This window comes from Triticum dicoccoides, chromosome 4A (genome assembly GCF_002162155.2).
Source record: "Triticum dicoccoides isolate Atlit2015 ecotype Zavitan chromosome 4A, WEW_v2.0, whole genome shotgun sequence".
NCBI lineage: Eukaryota > Viridiplantae > Streptophyta > Magnoliopsida > Poales > Poaceae > Triticum > Triticum dicoccoides.
Window position 1 is genome coordinate 539235773 of NC_041386.1, and position 17155 is coordinate 539252927.

Below are 17155 nucleotides of genomic sequence, written 5' to 3' on the forward strand. Positions count from 1 at the left end.
ACTCTCGGTCTTTAGTATGTATGTGGGTGACGACATTGTAGTTGGTGTTTCAAAAAAAAAAAAAAACTAGATCAACTTGTTCGGATCTTCCCATGACTATGGAGCAATCATAAGCGAAATCAGATCTAGATCAATTTTTTTTTTGTAACTCATTTTTAAAGGGCGTGCTATAAATTACGAAGCTCATAGTTTAGCAAAGTTTACTACTACTTCAGTTTAGGGGCCTCATGTATGGCTTGGCCCCCACTTTGTATCCCACTGTCTGTGGAATTTTATCAATAAAAAATGACTTTTCCCCTAAAAAAACACACAGCCACAGGCATCCCCGCATCATAAAACCAAAGGCCGGTCACAAAAGAAAGACTTTGACAATTGTTGATAGCAACAGTGGAAACACACTGGTCAGCCAGCCCGTCGGTTGTGGACGACCACGTTCCCCTCGGGGTCAACATCTACAGTCAACGAATCCCCTTCCTTGGCCTCCCCGGCGAGCATCATGTCCACCAGCTTGTCCTCCAGCAGCCTGGTGATGGCCCTCCGCAGCGGCCGCGCGCCGTAGCTGCGGTCGTACCCTTCCTCGGCCATCACCTCCTTGAACCTCTCCGTCACCCGCAGCTCCATCCCCTTCTCCCTCATCCGCCGGACCACCTCCTCCAGCATCTTGGAGGCGATCTCCTTCATCTCCGGCCTGGTGAGCTCCCGGAACACGATCACCTCGTCGAGACGGTTCAGGAACTCCGGCGGGAACCCGTGCTTCTCCCTCATGTCCTTCTCGACCATCACGCCCGTCATCTCCCCGCTGCCGGCGTTGGAGGTCATGATGATGATCGTGTTCCGGAAGTCCACCGTCCTCCCCTTGCCGTCCGTCAGTCGGCCGTCCTCCAGCACCTGCAGCAGCATGTTGTACACGTCCCTGTGCGCCTTCTCGATCTCGTCCAACAGCACCACCGCGTGCGGCCGCCGGCGCACCGCCTCCGTCAGCTGCCCGCCCTCCTCGTACCCGACGTAGCCCGGGGACGCTCCGATCAGTTTAGCAACGGCATGCCGCTCGCTGTACTCGCTCATGTGGAGCCGGACCATGGCCTCCTCCGAGCCGTAGTTGCACGCGGCGAGCGCCTTGACGACCTCCGTCTTGCCCACGCCCGTCGGGCCGGCGAACACGAAGCTGGCGATCGGCCGGCTGGGGTCCCGAAGGCCGGCGCGCGAGCGGCGCATGGCGCGGCTCACCGCCTTGACGGCCTCGTCCTGGCCGACGACGCGCCGGTGCAGGGTCTCCTCCATCGTTAGCAGCCCGGCCGACTCGTCCGCGGAGTCCCTCTCCACGGGGATGCCCGTCGACGAGGAGACGACGCGCTGGATGTCCGCCTCGGTGACCGTCGGCACGGCAGACGTGATCTTGGACGTGAGCTCCAGCTCTTCCATGCGAAGCTCTTTCGCCTGTAATCACATAGCATCATAATGGAAATTTTAAACGAAATGCGAAATCGTACTTGACTAATTTTCGATTCTATTACCAGCTCGAAATTCTGGCAACGGACGGCGTCGTCCCTCCGTTTGATGATTTCCTCACGCTTCTTGCAAAGATCTTTGACTTCCTCAGGTAACTGTCAGTGTCAGTACAGTTCTAAATTCAGATTCTCGGATCATGAAAACTAAACTGCGTGCAGGTTTACACTTAGGTCCATCATATGTAATGAGAGAAAATGTTCACCTTGCCATGTCGTAGCCTGACTTGAGATCCCGCCTCATCAATCAAGTCGATGGCTTTATCCGGGAGGAAACGATTACTGCAAACAAAAGATGGTGTTAAAAAAAGACCAAAAGGAACCGAAATATACTGAAACCATTAGAGAGAGGAACATTTGGTGGAATTCAGAAACCTGATGTATCGGTGCGAGAGCCGAGCAGCGGCGATCAGCGCTTCCATGGAATATTTGACCTTGTGGTGGTCCTCGTACCCCTCCTGGAGCCCTTTGAGAGTTCCTATGGCTTCATCAACCGTGGGCTCTAGAACTTTCACCGTCTGGAAGCGCCTCTCCAGTGCAGGGTCTTTCTCAATGTGCTTCGCGTATTCGTCGAATGTGGTGGCTCCGATGCACTGACAACCAAAGTTCCGGCGATCGATTTTGCGAAGAAAAATGATCAAGATGCTCGCATTTCATTTACTGACGATGCTGGTGCGACCAATCGACCAACTATGCACAACATTCTAGGCGTACCTGAATTTCACCTCTTGCCAATGCTGGCTTCAGTATATTGGCAGCGTCGATAGCACCTTCTGCTGCTCCTGCTCCTACCAGAGTGTGAACTTCATCGAGGAACAGTATTACCTCGCCGTTCTGTTTGATTTCTTCCATCAGGTTCTTCAGCCTTTCTTCGAACTCTCCACGGTATTTGGTACCAGCAACCAGAAGCCCCATATCAAGGCTGATAACCTGACATGATATAGACTACTATATTTATAACAAGAGCAGCTAACTAATTGTTCATCTCACACCAAACGTGCAGGACTGCTAAAGCTACAGAAATTCAAGATCAGAACATTTTTTGTACGAGACAGGTCAAAATTTTAGTCAAAAAAGAAGAGATGTCATCGGAGCCAGCACGAACCGTTTTCCCTTGAATTGTTTCAGGCACATCCCCGGCAACGATGCGTAGAGCAAGCCCTTCGACTATCACCGTTTTCCCAACACCAGGCTCTCCAATCAGGCAGGGATTCTTCTTCTTCATTTTGCCCAAGATTTGCGTGACACTCTCGATCTCCTTTTCCCTTCCGACAACAGGTGCTAACTTCCCCTGTAGAAAAATGGCATGTCTTCTCTTTCAACATTCTCATTTGTGTTGAAATTAATTTGCAATGCACAGTCACTCTAGTATAGTACCTCCTGTGCTAATTTTGTAAGATTCGTTCCATACTCCTCGAGTGTCGGCATCTTAGCTTCACTGCTTCCTGCCACAACACGAGCACCAACCGCTTGACCACGTGTGGCTTGAAAAATCCTTCGGAAGATCTGCGATGCAAGACAAATTTACAAAGCATGAACTCACAACTAGACATACATAAGCAGGATTCTAAAATCTAAATGAACTTTATTTACCTCATCAAGCGCATAGCCCACGGCAACTATAACTATGTTGTGTGCGACGATACGTGCTACGTTTGCAAGGTTGTGCTGGCCTAAAAAAAGTCGTGCCTCCTCTTGTGCGAGAGCCATGACATCTAACGCGTGCTCAGTGAAACCCTCAAGCATTGCTCTGGTGACGAAACGATCATCCTTTTTCCCTCTCGACGATGAAATCCTCAAACCTTGCTCTGTTGATCTGAAGCCGAGGCCAGGAGTAACCGCGGGAGCGTGTGCTGCTCTTAGACCCGACACCTTAGCATTGCGGCGTTGAGCCATCGAAACCACCGAGGGACGCCTCCTGGTTATTTGGGGTGATCGAAGAGAAGGTGGCCCAAGCAAGGTCGTTCCTGCCACCACTGCAAGTGCAGCTCCATAGCCTGTGGATTGCAGATAATTAGATCAAGACAAGCAACGTTCAGATACTTCCTTAGAAAAATTCAATATAGTTCATGCATTCTGATGATCAGATCACATCGAGACACCGTTTTTTTAATGCAGAATCCTGGAAAGTTTTCTTCTATTTTGAGAAGAAAGGTTTCCGGAAAAAAGTACTAAACTGTGTAGTATTTTGAAACATGGCAAACTTATAGTTCAACTTTGTTCAGCTAGGCTTACACATATTTTCACGTAAACAACATTTGCTCCCTCTGTTCACTTTTATAAGACTTGTAGACATTCCAGACAGCGTGCAAAACAGCTCAATTTCAGCTGTCTGAAACGACTTATAAAATAGAACAGAGGGAGTATCATTATTAAGAGGACAGATGAAACTCTTTATTTAAATATAGCATACAGATGCAAACACCAGCCCTGTTTGGATTGAATGTAATTTTTGTGTGCTCCCCGTTATGTAGAGCTCAATGTACCAACATGCACTAGTATATATCAATTTCTTACCAAATCATAAACTGGTTTAAATTTCCGCTTGACCTGTCGTCTGTTACTTAAATTTCCATTTGAAGCAACGACACGAAAACACGATCCCTAAAGTCCGCTACTCCTCAAACATACACTAAAATTGGTGGCACAAAAGAAGTTATCAGGCATGATGCAAGTATGATGAAAAATGACTAGAGGCTACTAGCTTATGCAACGAGCATATTCGTGCGAGGAGGACCTGCAATCCGCATCGCGTTGAGAGAAGGGCTGGCCGAGACTTGGGCCAGTTGAGGCTTGAGCAGAGGGGCGTAGCACTGGCTCTGCAGGGCCATTATTTCGTGTATATTTAGAGAACCTGTCAATGCAAGATAATAGGATCAACTAGTCATAAAGCAGTGCTTCCACACGTTCTATATGATGATATTACAAGATGTTCTAACACTTATCAATCAATCAGAAAAACACCAACGATGCATACCTGGAATCTGTATCGTGTTAAGGGAAGGGCTGATGTAGACTTGGGCCAGTTGGGGCTTCACCAGAGGGACGTAGCACTGTAATGCCATGGTTGTGACTTGTGAGTATATTCAGAAAACCTGTCAATGGAAGATGATTAGTTCAATTAGTCGAAAACCAGCGCATCCACACATACTATATGATGATATCACAAGTGTGTACGACTGAAGTGGAACACATAAGAATGTTTGGGGAGTTCTATAAGGACATAAGAATGTTTGGAGAGTTCTGTAAGGACATAAGAATGTTTGTAGAGTTCTGTAAGGCTTTAAAAAAACTAAGCAAACCCATAACAATGAATATTTGAAAAGTGGACTCTATTCAAGAAAAAAAGTGGACTATGTTTAACTTTAAATCCAACACCATTGCCATCCTGAGCCGGTCAATAGGAACATACATTAGTTTCAAACTTTCATTGAGACCAATGACACGGACAAATTAGCTTCATGAGCTGATACGCACATTCCAACATGAGATCAAAACTGGTATATTACCATCAGCTTGTTAGCAATTGTCTCCTTCTTTTCTGCTTGCATGCCCATAAGTACAATTGTTTTTTTAATCTCAGAACTGTTGCAATCATGTAATTGGTTTCCTCATTTATAAAAACATGAATAATATTCCTTCAATAGTTTAGATTTAGGAGATTATATGCATGCATGCAGTGAATTTTAAGCTCTGGTTTGTTATTTTTTGAATCATGTTTAGTTTACTGATAGCTCATATTTTAATGGACATAAGCTTTTGCAGATTGCATGTAAGTGCGAATTCAAGAATGCATCAGATAAATATAGAGTTTATCCTTGTAAATACTTCCCCCTTCTTAATGAAAAGGTAACGCTCCTGTCGGTAGCTAAAAAAAGCATTTATCATGGATAAAGTATATAAAAGATCCATACACGGTCGTAGAATCGTGTTAGAATTAAGCAGTGTGTAGAATTATATGATACTCCCTCAATCCCTCCCACAATATAATTAAGATTGTTTTTCAAGCTTGAAAATGATCTTATATTGTGGGGCGGATGGAGTAGTTGATTATAAAAGTGAGTTAAACTCAAGTGATAACTCTAACAAAATTAATTAGATGCAATGTTTCGCAAACTATATTTGCAAATTGGTGCTTGTGTATTAATGGAGAACTGCATGCATGTATGTGTATATACGGAGTAAATAGATACGATAGAAAGTACACTCTGGTCCGGTAAACAAGCAAGAAAAGAAAAGAAAAGAGAATGAAAAAGAAGAACAAGAACAGAAACGAAACGGAGTCATCTATTTTGGAACGGAGGGAGTATATACTACGTCTACAGCGACCCACCATGGATCAAAACGACCTGGCTGACCTAAACAGGACCGAAGCAAAGACCCATACAAGACCAGAATCATAGCAATGGCCGGTCGATGGAGCTGAATATCCATGGAGCTGTACGTGTCTCTCACCTTCAGAGACCAGGCGAGCGGGCACGTAGCTCCTGAACAAATTCCGTCCGTCCTTATCCTCTCTCTCTCTGTGTTGTGTATCGCACGTGTCCGGAAAAACAGGCGCTGAAAGATTGTGCCAGCTACGATAAGGAAACGTAAAATCTCTATTCCTAATGAAGCAGTTGGCAGTCTCGCTTCCAGGTTTTTTTTCGTCCCATTATTTTCATCCGGTTTTTTTAGTTGGTTTTTTTCGCCAGGTCCCCCCCTCACCCCTACGTAAAAAAACCGCCTCTCCTCTGGATCCACCCCCTCCCGCTGCGACCTCTCTCTTTCCCCCATCTCCCGCTCCACCGCCGCCGCCCCATCTCCCGCTTCACCGCCGCCCTCCCTGGCGGTACAGGGGAAACCCTAGACCACGCGCGCCGCCACCCTATCTCCCTGCCCTTCGTCTCGCCGTCGCCGGAGGAGCGGCCGACGAAGCCCGCGTCGCCTCCAAGGAAGGCGACGATGGGGCCCTTCTTCCGTTTCCGTAGGCCATGGCTGCCTGAGCGGCCCGGAGGATGGACTGCGCGGTGATGGCGCGTAGAGGTGTGGCGTATCCCGTGCAGGCGAGCTCGTCGCAGCGTGCAGGAGGGCGTGGCACCATGGCAGTGTGGTGGAGGGCGTCGTGGAGCAGGGCATCGATCTGGAGGGCGTGGGCGGGAGCGCCCGTGCTCCGGGCCGCAAGGAGGCTCGCGGGTGCATCGCCTGCGTGCGGCGCAGGGCGCCAGAGTTGATGCGGCCTCAGCCACTGGTCTAGCGGCGCCCTGCTGCTTGAGTGGGCGGGCGGGCCGGCCAGATCTGGCCTGGCTGTGGAGGTGGGCGTCCCTGCTGATGGCGCTGCTGGCCTCCAGAGGGCGGGCGTTCTTGGGCAGCTGGTGCGGGGCGTGCGGCTGCACGTGAGGGCTGGCGCGGATCTGGGCATGGCAGCGCGAAGTGGCCGTTTCTCCGCGACTGGTCGGTGGTTGGAGGGGCTGTAGGTGCGCTGGTCTTACACGGTGATGCTTGGCGAGGTGGGCTACTCGGGTCCACTGGTTGGATGGTTGAGGTTGCCGGCGAAAGCTGAACTCCGGCAGTGGCCGGAGTTGTCGATGGCCGCGCCGGCAGGCCGTTTCCTTGCTGAAGGTATCAATGTTGCAGTCCTCACCTTCCACTGCCCCGTGCCTCCCCCTGTGATTCACTGAAAACCTGATTCGATCCAGCTTGCTTGCTTTGTATTGCGCAGCAGCCAGACATGCCCATCCGGCTGGAAAGGAATCGGCAAGCTGCAGACCGATGAAGCTAAGTAGTTTTGTTATCTTTGTTTGCACAGCCAGATAGCACGCCTTCTTGCTGATTACTTCTTCCCGTACACTCACGTGAAACAACATAGATTCACTAATTGATTTTGGCCAGATGCGCTAATACAGAAAGTTAGCTTGATTAGTTAATCTTCAGCTAGATGAGCGCACACATGTAACGCACAGAACGCGCAAACACGGGAAAATCTATTGGATGGCAATAGGTGTGTGACGCACCTATGTTTTTATTGTTTTGATCTGGTGAAGTTCAAAGGGGTTCTTATTTTCATAAGGCCAAATGATGTTCATCAGTGCGTTGGATACCTTTCCTCTTTTTTGCTATGTATGTTTTCATGATATTTCTCTTGTCCTTTACATAAAATATCTTTCTATTACCCCTCGGATGACTCCCAAATGTTGTAGTTCATCTGTCAAAAAAGGTGCTTTGCCTGATAATAATTTTTTTGTTATATTTGTTAAATAGTACACTGCAACATTGATTGTGCTAGGCGTGATGGAAGCGTGATGCTCGCAGACACTTGTCAAGATGCGGAAGGATGGGAACACAGTGGTGGGGAACTTGGGTATATGAATGATAGACATGATCAGAATATGCATGCCACATTAGGTTGACATGGAGTGGAGAGGAGCCAAGGTAGGGGTGGTGAAGAGAGTCATTGGAAGAACAAAGAATAAGGTATTTAGCGGGAAATAAGGCAAAAAATCAGTTGGACACATAACGTTTAGCAAAAATGAGCTCACCATTTTTGAGTGTTTACTACATCCTGGTCATCTACAAGTACTACAAGACATCATATGTAACTACAACCTTCCTCTTCAACATGTCGTTTATTTTGCGGGTGTCATGTCTTTTATTTTTGCGGGTAGCAGTTATGTTGAAGACAATTCTTTATTTCTTTTGTAAGGTGAAATACAATCATGTTAATTATTGTATGATGTAGATTTATATAGAGAGAGTGGTTACTACCTTTTTTCCATTCTATCCAAAAAACGGATTGGGTTCTACCATCAAAAGCGATAACCGATAAAAACAAGAAAAATCAACCAGGTCGGTGACTTCTTTGCTGATTTACCATTAAACTCAAATTAGTATTTAATGCAATGAAGGTCAAACTCTTGTCCGTACTGAATTTTGTCTTTTTTGCAGGAGAGAGGGAGGAGTTGGCCGGCATGGGGTCATGAGTGGTACAAACAGGAAGATGCACGCCCATGGTTTTGTCGGTTCAGTTTACTGTGGATTTTCAGTTCTTTTCATCTCATAATTATCTTTATTTATGTGTTAAGCTTTTATTTTTCTTTTGGTCCTTCCCACTTGAGGCCTCTTGTGCACCTTGATTTAGTTCTGTTCTTTATTCGGTGCCAGTGTCTTAGGACAATACTTTCATGCATGGATTATTTCCAGCATTCAAATTTGGATACCTTTGTTCCACTAGGTTCGTTGCATTCACCTTATTGAAGATAATAAACACTTATTGAGGAACATGCTAAGGATGGAGGAACGGACCTCAAGTTCCAGCTGCATATTATTCAGCTTGATTCATTGCTCAGGATTTTTGAAGATATGGCTTCTAATTCCATCAACCAAGAACTTAATTCAGAATCTAAAATTTAAAGGTGAGGTAGAGGAATATTGCCTGTCCTGTCCAGAAACAATGCTCGTTTTTTTATTCCAGACGATGTATTTCTTGTGTCTGATGGATTGAGTTTTGAGTTGGAACATAAGTATATTAGTGTCATAGAATTTGCACATATGCTTTATCCACTTGTGATTACTATTTACACAGCATATATTTATATTTGGATTACAGATTCTCTGTACTTGTTGTTGTACTTTGTGTTTTCTACTGATTGTGGTGCCTCTTGAAGCAGGGAAAGCTAGGAGTCATTGATGACAGGTATGGAAGTTGGTGGACACCTCCAAGGATGTGGAGGTGAGCATCATGGTGATGCGACACAACCTCGGGGCGGCGCTGGCCACCCTGAACACGTTCGAAATCTTTGAGAATGGCCAGTCACGGCGTTTGCGTTTGTTAGGCCGCGCGTGGGCGGTGCCAGCTTTAAGAAGCGGTTCCGCGTCTACCACGCCCTCCGTGTCCGCATCGCCCGGGACATCATGTCCAGGTACTCGAAGCTGTTGTACCACACCATGGGGTCCGAGTTGGCCATCGACATCGGCACGTCGCCATACCTGAGGGCGTCGCTGTCCGGTTTATTTTTGCTGTTCGGATCCCGCAAGGTGAGTTGAATCAATCTTGTACGCCTTAGGCGATGCCCCAGCTTTTTTGATATCCGTCGACATGATTCCTCACATATAAACCATGCAGCAGCCATGGACAACCTTCATCTGAAGAAGCTATTGTTTGCTCCGGTGTATTTGATTTTGTCTTTCCTCTTTTCTATGGTTGTGAGCAATGAAATCCAATTTGCATCTCCCTACATGATCAAGGCTACGGTGTGAATTATGACCATCCGTCGGATGAGGACACGATTGTGGCAGGGATGTTGGTGGCATGAAGTTGTATAGTAGCAGGATGGTCTAAACTCAGCCACTAGAGATTTGAGCTACTTTTTGGTCATTTTCTACTCAATTCTAGAGTTCTATTGCATTATCATAATTTTTCATATCTCAGTAAAGTGGATGTTTTTTAGGTTAATAGTAAAGTGCATGTCAGTACCTCCAAAAGGATTTTTTTTCATGAAAATTGTTTTTTCCTGATGGTAATCATTTTCATACAAACTGCTATAGTTGCTTGCCCTTTTGGCAGCATTTGCTCAGAAGCTTGACTGCCGAGACTAGACTAGACTAGCTTGATTTTCTTGATACATCTAAATATTCCAATGTGATATGTTAAAAATACAGGGAGGATATTTGTTTGGCTTATGAGGAGATTTTGGTTAACCAACGTTGACGCTTTCACTCGCTCACCATGTTCATTTGGTCTGGATTACTTCTCTAACATTTTAAAAATTGCTACTGTCAAGTTTCAGTTGGCGCGGGTGTACAGCAGAGGTATATATGTGATAAGGTGCTGTGATCATGAGAAAAAGTAAGGAACTGCACATCTGGGCCTCACATTAATTACAAATGTTCAGTGGCTTACAAAGGGTACATTTTACCTTGTTTGAATTTCGAAGATTTAGGCCATATACATTGGTATGTGAGACGTTGTGTCTTCCCATAGAGATACCATCTAGATTTTTATTTTATTTTGGAGTTGGAAGAAGGATGAATAAGATGGAAGGATGCCCCTTAATCCGTAAGAGAATACATTTAGGTCAAAATATAATTCTGTGGCTGAACTTTTACACTGGTCAGGCTTAGGTTTGGGCTGAGCAAATAGTTTAATTGGTGTTAATGAGCCCAACAAATGCAAGTTCATCGATTTCTCATGATATGCTTTTGATCTTTACCAAAATATGCATTATACCATATTCATATGTTCGTTTCCTATGTCAGGTATGCCGTACAGAGGGGATCAAGCTGTATATTGCTATGTGGAATGCTTTGATTCGAGGTGCTGTCGGGTTGGGAGCATGAAACATGCTCTGTAGTTCTTTGGTTCAATGCAGGAGGAAGGGATGTACATAGACCCGAAGATCTTTATTAAGATCATCCACGGGTTGTGGAAGCAAGGGGAGTGAGATTAAATCAAGAAGTTTTTTGACAAAATGAGGATTCAATGGCTCAAGGAGAGTAAGCCCCAAGCTAGATCATTATTGATTTCCTTTAGTAGGATGTCACATAATTCATTTAGAGCGGAGCAGGAATATTCAAAAAGGAAATGTACACCATATATATTAGTATAATACATCTGACACTTTCTCATCTTTCACTAATAGCACATTGATCATACCATTTGCACAGCTCATTCCGGTGTAAGTCGGGCCAATTTAGAAAATATTTTAAAGCTGATTCATACAGGTTATAGAAGTCAGAGTCAAACAGCATAATAAGATATTTGTTCGTGCATAATTTCTGATTCGTTTGTCTTCTAAGGATAAATGGGACTGCTATCTAGACTGTACCTTAAAAACTATTAGACCCTGCTTATAACTATTTTTCATCTTGGCGTGATTTATAAGGGAGGCCACGCCATTTGTTTTTGTTATCACAGGCCGTGATGACCCTGATTCATTGATGTATAGTGTTGTATGTGGTCAATTACCTAAGACAGTAGTCACACTTCTCCTGATTTGCCTTGATCTGAAATCTGACTTTTGTATTGGTTGTAGTCAATCTGAATATTAGTGAGGTACTTTTCCAATTGTCATTGTTCAGTTCTCTACATTATCATGCATTTTCTTTGCTTTAAAGATGTCATGATGTTCGCCATGGCAGAGAAAAAATGTTTTGAAGTTGTTCCTTAGTATGCTTTGGTGTATGCACACATGAAAACAAAAGGTCGAGAGGTTTAAAAATGTCATGTTTTTTACCATTGCAGATATCCTGCTTCTGGTACTTGCCTTCTACCTCACAATGTTAACACAAAAGTTACTATATCTGTAAGACATGCCCTCTCTCGTTTAATGATGTCCTGAAATTTCCACATAAAACTTGGTAATCATGCCAAGTAATCATGCTAATTTTGAGAGAAGTTCAAGTGGCATGCCCCCATTTGCCATGGTTGCGATGTACTAATAAGCTGCAGGACTAATTTTTTTATTATTGGACTGATATTCTAAAGTTACATATGTAAGAGCATATTATATTTCTCATAAACAACTGCAGTTAAGATTCCATGCTCTTCATGCGTTGAACGAGTTCGCTGTTGAGCAAGCTACAGTCTCTTTGTTTGACTAGCTAGGCTGTGTTGTGTACATGTAAAAGATGATCCTTCTGTGGCTACTTGCATGTGTATATGTGTTGAAGCTCTTCGGCATTTTTTAAGATAAACTCTTTCCGTTGTTTGACTACCACAAGGCTCCAAGAGCCCTCATTTCTGCATGTATATTTTGTTGTACAGCCTATGCTGGTTTGCCGCACCAACCCAATTCTCTTTGTAGACTTTGATTTAGTCATGTGCTGAAGCAAATTCTTCCTACCTTATTCCTCAAGAGTTGAAGAGGATGGGAAGACACATGTGCTAAAGCAAAATAGATCAGTATATTCAGAATCTACCCAATGGCTTACCTTAACTTACATGTAGTGTGAGCCTGCTCACATAGCAAGAAACCTATCCTTTTATTCTGCTAGAATTGAGTGCCCACTATTAAAATTCATAACTGGAACCATAAATTACGTATTCTCTGTGCAATGTCACCCGTAACCGGTTGCTCTATATCTTTCCTCTCTCGAGCGTACTTTTATTTCTGTATTCCATGCTATGGTAGTATTTTTCTGCCGCAACAATTTGTTTTTGTTATCTTGTCGGTGATAGTGGCAGGCTGTTTTGACAGTGCGATAATGTCATGAGCATTCTAATTATATAGCAGATGAACTGGCAAAAACATACTGACACTTTTGAACCTTCATAAATTCAGAAATGAAGTCGAGATTGTTGCTTAACAGATCAAGTAATTGCACTTTTATATAGTATATAAACTTGTTGCAAAACTTTAGTTTAGTACATCAATTTGCTGATATTTTGGGGAACAGAGTTCACACCGCCAACTAGATATGTGGAACTGCACATGTTCTTGTTGAGTTGCTTCTTGAACAGGCGTGTCTCTTTTTATGATATTTTGTAAGATTTCCTTTTGGCCCCCACACTAGCAGATTACTTGGAGTTCAGCTAATCATTTTCTTACCATCCGATATTCTCATCATTTTCTTCTTAATATAAACCAAACTTTGTATGTACTAGATATGGTTATTACTCTATCCGTTGAGGGTGCAATAATATTGTTTTCTATCTCCTCGAGGATGTCCCCAACCGTGTGAAGGTGTTTAAGGAAGGAGGTTCAGAGTCATCATCGTAGTATGGAGACGCTGCCCATGTTGTCATCATAGTATGGAGCGGCTACAACTCTAAGTGGAGGTGGTGTATATGTCGGAGTGATTTATTCTGTAAGCATTTTCTTTATGTGTGGTGTTTGATTTTTACCAAATCACACTTGTTGTATAAGTTTCTGCCCATATTGATTTGTAGTGACAAACGTGGAGTGCGGCTTGTTCGGATCTGCCTTCTTGGCTCTCTGGGCATCATGAGCGGCACATGTCTCACCCCCCTTGATGGTGGCGACGAATCGGCACGAACACGGGGGGAGGGGATCAAGATGGAGAGCGGGACAGTTGGCGGGGGATTCCTCCTTGGCGGTTCATGGGGAAGTATGGTGTCAAGAAGAGAAGGCACCATGGCGAGGGAAAGGTGGGCATCATACAGTTTTAAAGGATAAGACTCTAGCGAGAAATCTCCCGCTACGACGGGAAACCGAGCAGGAAAAGGATGGTCCGACGGGAAACTAAGCATCATGGGGTGGGGTTCTTGTGTTGGGACCACGTGTTGGAGATAACATGACAGATAATTCAGACAACCACATTTCTTTCCCATATATGGGCTGGATTTGTCGTAGCTTGAAACTATTCAGGCGGTTTGATTTTGCGGAGTTCACTAGGCGCATGTCTGATGTGCAAACACGCTTGGACATATGAGGGAGAAATGAGTTTCGACCTTAGAGACGACCTTAATCATGTGTTTGATTCATTTATATGCATTGTAGCCCGTAGCAAGGCATTCTACTAGTTCTGCTAGGCCAAGGCTTTCCTTTCATGTACGCATTTTTTTTTTTTTTGCGGGAATAGGCTTTCCTTTCATGAAGTGGACCGATCGAAGCTGAAAGATCCACGCGCGCGTGCGCATACTACGAATCTCAAAGCACACACGCCTGCCGCTGCGCGCGCGTGACGACCGGATCCATGAACGGGCGCCGCGCAATGTTCGGACGTATAAACCTGGTCAAACTCTAATTGGAGCACTAATCGGCATCTTAGGAACCTCTGCCGACCGATCAACTCGATCGATCCAAAGCATGGCGGCCAACAAGAGCTCACGGGCGGCACCCCCGGTGCCGGTGTCTCCGACGACGACGACCGTGCACCACGTCCCCGACAAGCTGCTCAGGCTCATCTTCGAGCGCCTCGGCTGGCCCCTCTGGTTCGTCCGCGCCGCCGCCACATGCAGGCGGTGGCGCCGAATCATCCTTCACGTGTACATCCCCCGTCGACAACTACTGCACCCCCTCGTCGTAGGCAGTTACCGCAACAACCGCGCCGCGCCCGCCCGCGGCCCCGTCTTCGTTCCTTCCCCGCTCGCGGTGGCCGCCGTGGAGCGCCGCCACTTCTCCCTCGACTTCCTCCCCGGCGGTGGCGGGCCATGGGAGATCATCGACAGCTCCCGCAGTGTGCTGCTCCTGGCAAAGAGGAAGACAGGGTGGATGCGCCGCTGCTTCCCGGACCTGGTGCTCTGCGAGCCGGCCACGCGGCGCTACCAGCTCATCCCGCGCATGGAGGAGATGAAGCACGAGCGCTACTTCGGCGCCTTCCTCTATGGAGACGGAGCCATCAACGTGGGCTCGTGGGAGGAGAAGAGCTATAACCAGTCCACGTTCCAGGTGGTCTGCCTGCTCTACCAAAGGCACGACCGCGTGTGTGAGGAGATTGGCAGGGCCAGGGTCTGCGTCTTCTACTACTACACTCATTGTGGCAGATTGGTCTTGAACCGTCCGCCAGGATGGTACCTCAAGAAGGAGTACCATGGGCCGTCGTCTCTTAATCTTCATGGTCCAGAATCTCTCTATTTCTTGGGGCGCACGACACATTTTCCGTATTGGGGTATCAAGCATGATGATCGAGCCTTGCTGCTTTTTAAAGGATATACCGAAGTCTACAGTGTGCCCGACGTCGCTCGAGGGTCGGTCTTCCGTCTTGTTGATCGTACCAGTCAGTACGACAAGATTCGTGTTGTTTGCTTGCATGGCAGCACTCTACGGATCTTTGTGGCGCTGTTTTATAATATGGAGAACTCGGTGCTTGAAAAGAGCATCCAGTTAACGGAGGCTACAAGTGGGCTGGTAGGATACAAAGAGGAATACCTTCGAGGTGGTAGCGGTGCCCTGGAGATTATTGCGGCCGACAAGGGGTCTGTAGTCCTCGCCGCAGCAGCAAAGGCGTGGATGTTCTCGGTCGACCTTGAGACCATGGACGTGGCGGAGTACAAGTGCAAGAAGAATGACGACGTCGTGGCCTATCCTTGTGAGCTTCCATGGCCACTCACCCTGAATGCTTGTAAGGTTTGGTGTAAGTGAAGAAACTGGTGGAAGCACCCACGCCCCACGATGTTCTCATATCTGTACTTGCTTTTCAATATGTAGGTTTCGGTCATATCATTAATGTGGAAAACAATGCTAAGCGATGCTACTCTTTTGAATGTTGTCTAGACTTCGTTTAATATTTTGGGTTCGGCTCTCCTGCTGGGAGCCCTGCACCCACTATTGTGCATGGCCAACCAGCGGCCAACACGTGGCCTGGTGGACCCCACCACTTAATAAACAGATTTTGTTTTGTTTAATTTTCTGAAAAGTCCTTCTCCTTGCCTTATCCGCCGCGGACGCTTCGAGCTAGTACTACCATTATTCCACTGAACTAAGCTCCGTGAGTGAGAGAGATATAGAGTTCCAGAAAGTGAGGTCCGCCGTCCGGCAACGTCGTGGTCGTGGCGAGCGACAGAGGGAGCAGCCGCGGCTGCCGCTGCCTGACTCCGGCGCGCCCAAGCCCCGGCCAAGGCTGGAGCAGCTGCTCTGGCATGCCGCCGTTCCCCTCCTGGACCGACCAGATCCCTTGGAGAAGGTGGGGAACTGCAGGGCATGCGGCCGGCTGGGTGCAGCACTGCTTCGCCGAGATGCCGCAAGAGGCCATGCAGGCGCACATCAAGACGGGAGCCCGATGCACACTCGTCGAACAGAGGTTACAGGTTAGTGGTAGCTGATTTCTTCATCTATCCTGTAGTAGTAGCTAGCTTTCGATGGCTTCAAACTAGTACAAGGGCTATCCAATTAATTACTGCTAGTATGTTGCTAAGATAACCGTTAATTTGAGATTAAACTAGCTTTCAATGACTTCAAACTAAGCAGCGTCATGTAGCTATGTTCAGCTATGTTCTCTGTTTTTAGTCACACGACAGTCACAGAAATCTCAAATTGGTGAAAGATCCTTGTGGGTGGAACCACGGAGAAATAACCAGCAACTAATCGGTGCACCTATATATATCCATTTAGAATAAATCCGTTATACATCTCACACCAAAAGGAACAGTAAGATAAACTATTACATGGGGACGTAATTGTTTTGTAGAGCAATCCTGAGAAGCAAAGTTTATATAGAGCTTTTTTTTTTTTTGCGAATGAGCTATTTAAAAGTGCTATCTTGTCCATGGCTTGATTGGCTACCCAAGTCCTGAAATAAAAAAAAGGAACGATTTCGTGTGAGAAATAAACTTGAATTTGAGAGTCTGACTTGTAAGTGAAACTCGCTTCCGCTGGCATTGTTCCTTGCTCTTCTCCTTGAAACCTGCCTTTGAGCATACAATTTCCTTTGTTCGAATAACATTCGTTGAGGATTTATCATGCCAAAATTTCCTGACACTAAAACCTACATGTCCTGCATATGCATTATATAAAACTCATATGCTATATCTTCATTCTCAAATTCCATTCCTATCTCTGGTTTTAACCTTTTGCTGTAATAATCATCTGTGTTTCGACCTGCCTCTCCCACATTAGTGGTCTCATGATCTACACAACATAAAAATATCATATACTAATTAGTTCATGGATGACACAGTTTTGTTAAAACAAAACACGATATTCAGAGTCCTGTTGTAGTGAAACCTGAACAACACTTGAAGATGGGACAACATATTTTGCCAAATATCACAC

At 45.8% G+C, this 17155-nt stretch overlaps 2 protein-coding genes across 14 annotated transcripts; one reads left to right on the top strand and one right to left on the bottom strand.

Moving 5' to 3' along the window:
* Positions 1-402: 402 nt before the first annotated feature.
* On the bottom strand, positions 403-4570 carry LOC119283621 (chaperone protein ClpC3, chloroplastic-like). The gene is made up of 10 exons (XM_037563088.1): positions 4483-4570; positions 4243-4359; positions 3099-3502; positions 2883-3017; positions 2611-2796; positions 2220-2435; positions 1881-2098; positions 1712-1787; positions 1515-1604; positions 403-1437 (listed from the first exon to the last, which is right to left on the bottom strand). The coding sequence occupies exons 1-10, from the start codon at positions 4568-4570 to the stop codon at positions 403-405; spliced, it is 2565 nt and encodes an 854-aa protein (XP_037418985.1).
* A 1606-nt stretch (positions 4571-6176) lies between these two features.
* On the top strand, positions 6177-13774 carry LOC119286615. 13 transcript variants are annotated; one of them, XR_005140591.1, is made up of 7 exons: positions 6177-7106; positions 7207-7958; positions 8224-8330; positions 8430-10329; positions 10740-10976; positions 11725-13289; positions 13372-13774. XR_005140591.1 is itself a non-coding variant. In XM_037566017.1 (6 exons), exons 2-6 carry the CDS (start codon positions 8461-8463, stop codon positions 10789-10791), a joined length of 420 nt encoding a protein of 139 aa, XP_037421914.1. In that variant the 5' UTR covers positions 6177-7106; positions 7207-8460; the 3' UTR covers positions 10792-11138. The 13 variants fall into 13 exon arrangements, 1 of the variants encoding a protein (XP_037421914.1); XR_005140585.1 differs by having other exon boundaries at positions 7207-10329; positions 11725-11785; positions 13145-13289; XR_005140588.1 differs by having other exon boundaries at positions 7207-9518; positions 9607-10329.
* Positions 13775-17155: the final 3381 nt, after the last annotated feature.

Coding starts and splice junctions, on each gene's coding strand:
- LOC119286615 (XM_037566017.1), top strand. CDS start 8,461: ATGAGTGGTACAAACAGGAAGATGCACGCCCATGGTTTT. Junction 8,500..9,151: donor AGATGCACGCCCATGGTTTT/GTCGGTTCAGTT, acceptor CTCTTGAAGCAG/GGAAAGCTAGGAGTCATTGA. Junction 9,214..9,316: donor ACACCTCCAAGGATGTGGAG/GTGAGCATCATG, acceptor TGCGTTTGTTAG/GCCGCGCGTGGGCGGTGCCA.
- LOC119283621 (XM_037563088.1), bottom strand. CDS start 4,570: ATGGCATTACAGTGCTACGTCCCTCTGGTGAAGCCCCAACTGGCCCAA. Junction 4,360..4,482: donor TAACACGATACAGATTCCAG/GTATGCATCGTT, acceptor TTGCATTGACAG/GTTCTCTAAATATACACGAA. Junction 1,438..1,514: donor GTTGCCAGAATTTCGAGCTG/GTAATAGAATCG, acceptor ATGTGATTACAG/GCGAAAGAGCTTCGCATGGA.